Source organism: Alexandromys fortis, unplaced genomic scaffold (assembly GCF_014885135.2).
Source record: "Alexandromys fortis isolate MF-2015 unplaced genomic scaffold, M_Fortis_MF-2015_v1.1 scaffold_118, whole genome shotgun sequence".
Classification (NCBI taxonomy): Eukaryota; Metazoa; Chordata; class Mammalia; order Rodentia; family Cricetidae; genus Alexandromys; species Alexandromys fortis.
Genome location: NW_026068010.1, coordinates 5,606,019 through 5,612,230, shown reverse-complemented (window position 1 = coordinate 5,612,230; position 6,212 = coordinate 5,606,019). Strand labels below are relative to the sequence as shown.

Genomic DNA, 6,212 nt, shown 5'->3' with positions numbered 1-6,212 from the left:
GATAGATAGATAGATAGATAGATAGATAGATAGATAGATAGATAGAAGATAGATAGATAGAAGATAGATAGATAGATAGATAGATAGATAGATAGATAGATAGATAGATAGAAGGATGGAAAGACAGACAGAGTATATACAGTTTTCATATTTTATTTTTTCCACTGGAGGAAGGATAGTCTCCTTTTTCCCATATAGGTCAGAGAACTAGGTATGGGTGAAGAACTCAGAATTTTTTTTCCAGTATCTATAGTTCCTTCAATCTGGGCCACTTATCCCGGAAATAGCCCTCACATTTAGTTCTAATCTAATTGTTTCTCAGTGGTCTCACTATTAATTAAGACTGATATGTGAGGTTAGGTGGAAGAAATACTGGATATTCAGGCAGCCCTGGCATTGTAGGCCCCTCAAAAGCTCTCTAAAGAAATTCTCTAGGTTTTGCATAGAACTCCAGTTAAGAGCAAGTAACCCTAGATATAGCAGATAATACAAAAATGTTTGAAAAAACATGATGAATTCTAGCATCATGATATAGGTTATTGTAATGTAGAACCAAGCAATTCTGGTCCATAGATATATAACATGCTAGATATTCTGAAAATAAAATGTCGGCCATTTTTGTTCCAGAACTGAGGACCAAACCCAAGGTCTTGGGCTTGCTACACAAGCACTCTACCACTGAGCTAAATTCACAACCCTTAACTTTTATGGACATATTTTAGAGAAAAGTAAGAAAGAATCAGGATTTAAGACTTATAGTGGTTCCTACCAATATCTGATGCCAGCTTATAGAGTTTCCTAGAATGTATTGAACTGATCTTGCTTGTTTTGGGGGGATATCATTGCGTAGAGAAGGGTTTCTAGCATTGAACTCAGCAATCCAAAGACACCCCATTTAATGCTTAGCTTGCAATCCTATCAGGAAGGAGGAGATGCAACAAGTTGATGAGATGAAATGTGGAGGTACCCGCAGTTGAAAGGTTCAGATGAGGTGGCTCACTCCAGAACATTAATCAAGAAGTCAGAATAAGGAAAATTAAATACAGGAGGAACCCTGACAATATGTGAGGAAAGCCTCTATTTGTTAATGCTTTAATGATTGCCATTACATGTCATCATGGGAATAAAAGAAATAGTACAATGGGGATTCTTCTTTGAGAAATCAAGCCCACACTGTATATGATATATTAGAGGGTGGTAATATTTATTTTATAACAACTTCAGAGGTTATAATCCATGGTCACACATGAGGAGGGATGGGTAGGATGTGGTAAATGACAACATATGTACTTTCCACCATGTCCGCCAAGATCTGTTTCTTCCAACTAGATCATCACCTACTTTCTTTTTTATTTTTTATTAAATTTATGTTTTAGAACAATCTTTTCTCATTTCACACACATATACCACATCGCAGTCCCTCCCCTCTTCCTGCTCTCTCCTCCTTCCTTCCACCCCAGTCTCCCATCACTGCTCTAAGAGTAAAAGGCTTCCGAAGTGAAGGCAAGAAAGTCTGACATATCAATCTGAGGCAGGATCCAGTCCCTCCCTCGTATATGTAAGCTGAGCAATGTATCCATCCAAAATGAATGGTCTACACAATGCCAGTTCAAGTATTAAGGATAATCACCATATTTAATGTAAATCTCTCTGATAATCTGTAATAGAGGAACTCGGATCAGCACAAAATTGTGTGTGTGTCTCATATTTCTGGCTGACCAGCTTGCAAGCACAGAATTCAATCAGACTATCTGGAATATCAAGAGTACAGATGTATGCTCCATTCAGTTTCTAGTGGACATTTGTTACATTCATCTTGAGGCTTTGCATTTTAGAAATTATGTAGATATAAGAAATTATCTCAAACCTTTTAAGTATACAAAGCAACATTTGTGATACAGTAATGCCTTGATTAGTTTAATTATAACTCATGAATGTAGGAATATAATCAGTCAAATTACAAACATTAACAGTTTCTTCAGATTTCTTGTTAACACTTATTTGTATTTTATGTCAAAAATGATTATCTCTGAAATACTTATAGCATACCAGAGAGCTTGAAATAAAACAGTACCCTCTAGACAGTACAAGACTACTGTAGTCATGAACTCCAAAGTCAAGCCAGTCAACACTCAAGCATGGAAGAGAAAGGTGCTCACAGGCCCCCACACATTACTGAGAAATTGGTGGCAGTTGATGGTTTTTGGAGGAGAAAGGGTCAGTTTAATTTAGGGTGTGAATGTCAGGTAGTTTGAGCAAACAGTGATGGCTCTTACACATGAGCATATGGATATGGAAATAATAAGGCTAACTAAAGGATACAACAATTTTATTTTTAATTATTATAAGGGGGAAACTCAAGAAACAGGAAATGAGAAATCCAACCATAGCAGTGTCCAGCCAGAATGGCACAAGCGAGAGCAATGGACAGTGCACAGGTTTTTCCTCGGGTCCCAGAAACCCACACCTTACCTGGGCTCCATTTCCTAAAGATAATTGGCTAACAAGGTTTTGCCATCATATGGTCATACAGGGTTGCTCAAGGTAGGCTATTTAAAACAAAGCTAAATGCATGGGGTTAAGAATGTTAGAAATAAGGGAGTAGATCAGGAATCATTTAAGAGAAATGAAGGAAATATGATCAAAATACTCTGTACACATGGATGAAATTCTCAAAGAATTGTAAAATTGTCTATGTTAAAGGTTAAAGCTCAATAGCATTAAAATTTGATGGAAACTTTTATCTTTTGAAAGAAAAGAGTAAGGAAATCACTGTCAGTGAAATTGAGATTTTGACACTGGACTAGAAGCATTTTTTCTGCAAACCCAGATAATGAATGGGCCTGGCTAAGTTGAATCACCTGTGCTTTTAATTGTCTTCTTTTTCTTTCCTTAGGAAGAATTCCATAAATCCTGTCATTCTTATTGCACAATTCCACAAATGTTTTCCTCATCTTCAGGGAAAAGTCATCTTAAGTGGCATTTCATATTCTTTCTTTCAGTGAATAAATATTTGACTCTGAAGTACCCTAGCACCTGACTGAAATGTGGGAAGTGTGTTACTCAGTTACTTAATTTTATTTTGGTTTTTTGAGACAAGGTTTCTTTGTGTAGCTTTGGAGCCTATCCAGGAACTCACTCTATAGAACAGATGGCCTGATATTAGTTACTTAATTTTAAGAAGAATTCATCATTGTTTCAGTATTCCCTGTGGATTCTGTAATTATTTTGGATACCTTCTGTACTAGGGATTTTATTGCTGTGAAGAGACACCACAACCACTGCAACTCTAATGAAGAAAAACGTTTAATAGGGCGTGGCTCACAGGTTCAGAGGTTTATAGTCCATTATCATAACTGCAGGGCATAGGGGCATGCAGGTAGACATGGAGAAGGAGCTACATCTTCATCCCACAGGGAAGAAAACGTGCTCTGAAACACAAGACATGGCCTGAGTATACGACACCTCAAAGCTCTCCCACACCATGACATACATCCCCCAACAAGGCCACACTTACCCCAACAAGGCCACACACCTAATAATATAAGACCCATATTAGCTTACAGGGACAACTGCATCCAATTAACACACCTCCAAGATACCCTTAGAAGGGAGAATGACCCGCTTTATGGTGTCTCTAATAGAAGAGGTTTTTGATGAGGAGAGCACTTTTTCTTACAGGAAATCATGATAATTTGGCTGACAAATAAGTTTAGAAGAAACACAGTGAATGCAGAGGAAAAACTACTTTCTCCTTTCAACCAGCTTAGGTCCCTGTTGGGGACTCCACAAAATAACGGAACTTAAAAGAGAAAAGCATGAAGACTTACCTAGCACAAGCTATCACAACTCCAGAGCCTTCCTGAGGAAGGGAAACCTTCAACAGTCTTAGACCTGACATTTCTACCAGAGTTGATGGAAAATGGAACATTATAGAGTGGACATATTAAAACAAATAAGAGTCAAGCAAGGGAATGCAAAGAGAGAGGGCTTTTTGCTCATGTCCTCTGTGTGTGCCTTAATCAGTCTTCAGATATGAAGGTGCTCTTTCCTCCACGGAGGGACTTGTGGTGCTTCTGACCTGCTTCAGGAAATTGTCAGAAAGCCCTTACTTTCGAAAATTATATTTTTCTTTCCTTTCTGTTATTTATTTTAAAAGAAAACAATCATTTTTTCATTTTACATACGAATTTCAGTTCCTATTCCCATTCTCTCCACCTTACCCATCCCAGCACACATCCCATCCACTAGTCATAGAGAGAGGGTAAGGCACATAGCTTTGGGGAAAGTCCAAGGCCCTCCCTACTATATCTAGGCTGAGCAAGGTATCCATCCAAAGAGAAAAGGTTCTAAAAAAGACAGTAGAAGCAGTAGGGACACTTCCTGGTTCCACTGCCAGTTGCCCTGCAGTCTGCCCTAGCCATGCAATTGTCAAACACATTCAGAGAGACAAGTTTGGACCTATGCTGGTTCCTTCCCTGTTCTGCTGGCGTTGTTCAGCTCCCATTAGCTCAGGTAAACTGTTTCAGTGGGTGCCCCCATCATGGTCTTGACCTCTTTGCTCATATTCTCATTCCTCCCACTCTTCAACTGGACTTTGGGAGCTTAGTCCAGTGCTCCAAAGTAGGTCTCTGTATCCATCAGTTGTTGGATGAAGGTTCTATGGTGATATTTAAGATATTCATTGATGTGACTACAGAGCAAGACTAGTTTGGGCCCCATCCCCTCTATTGCTTAAAGTCTTAGCTTGGGTCATCCTTGTGGATTCCTGGGAATTTCTCTAGAGCCAGGTTTCTTGCTAGCCGTATAATAGCTCTCTGAATAAAGATATCTTTTACCTTGCTCTCATCTCTGTTCTTCCTCTATCTCGACTATCTCATTCCCTCAAGTTCTCCTCCTCCCTCCCCTTCTCCGTTCCTCTCTTCCTCTTCCTTTTCTGCCCTCCCTACTCCCTCACAACCATGCTCCAAATTTTGACAGGTAATCTTGTCTTTTTCCCCTTTCCATGTGGATCTATGTATTTCTTAGGGTTCACCTTGATACTTAGCTTCTCTAAGATCATGGACTATAGGCTCTATATCCTTTCCTTTACAGCTAGTATCCACTTATGGGTGACTACATATCATGTTCATCTTTCTGGGTCTGGGGTGCTTTTATTCATTTGCATGCAAATTTCAAGATGCCATTGTACACTGAGTGGTACTCTAATGTGTAAATGTGCCAACTTTCTTAATCCATTTTCAGTTGAGGGGCATCTAGATTGTTTCCAGGATCTGACTATTACAAATAATTCTGCTATAATCATAGTTGAACAAATGTCCTTGTAGTATGTTGGGCATCTTTTGGGTATATGCCCAACAGTGGGATTGCTGGGTCCTGAGTTAGGTTGATTCTCAGATTTCTGAGAAACAACCATACTGATTTCCAGAGTGTTTGTACAAGTTTACGTTCCCACCACCAGTGGAGGAGTGTTCCCCCCTTACTCCACATCCTCTCCAGCATAAGCTGTCATTGCTGTTTATGATCTTGGCCATTCTGCATGATGCAAGGTGGGATCTGAGAGTTGTTTTGATGGCGTTTCCCTAATGATTAAAAATACTGAACATTTCTTTAAGTGTCTTTCAGCCATTTGAGATTCTTCTGTTTATATTTCTCTGTTGAGTTCTGTATCCCATTTTTAATTGGATTATTTGGAATTTTGATGTCTAATGTCTTGAGATTTTATATATTGTGGAAATCAGTTCTTTGTCTGATGTGGGGTTGGTGAATATCTTTTCTCATTCAGTAGGCTGCCTTTTTGTCTTATTGACTGTGGCCTTGCTAGGCTGTATAGTCAGCTTCATGGGAAGAGCAGAGTCCATCCTCACATTCATTCTTGTGCTCAAAATACTTGTCTAGTCACCATGTTTTCAGGTAGCATAATCTGAGCACCACCAAATATGAAATGAAGACAAAGCACTGGGTATAATTTCTGATTTGCATTTGTGTATGATCCTAAAATGCAGCAGTTAGTGCAATTATGAATTTAAACATTAACCTTAGTATACTCTGTTCTATGTACATCATTTTGAATCATTGTTTCAGTTATCCTTGTTTAATAAATATCTGGAGACTGAAATATACAAGTTAATTCATCCAACTGGAATAGTCTTGACTAAGTCTTTGAGACTTTAGTATTCAGAAGATTAACTTCTGAAGTACCTTGGAAATTT

General features: G+C 38.7%; 1 protein-coding gene across 1 annotated transcript in view; it reads left to right on the top strand.

Annotated features, from left to right (window-relative positions):
* The window catches only part of LOC126513497 (zinc finger protein 43-like), a 60,525-nt gene that overhangs the window by 30,881 nt on the left and 23,432 nt on the right, over positions 1 to 6,212 (top strand). The window contains exon 5 of the mRNA XM_050161905.1: positions 4,027 to 4,041. Coding sequence (XP_050017862.1) covers positions 4,027 to 4,041 — 15 coding nt within the window. The remainder of the gene's footprint in view (positions 1 to 4,026; positions 4,042 to 6,212) is intronic.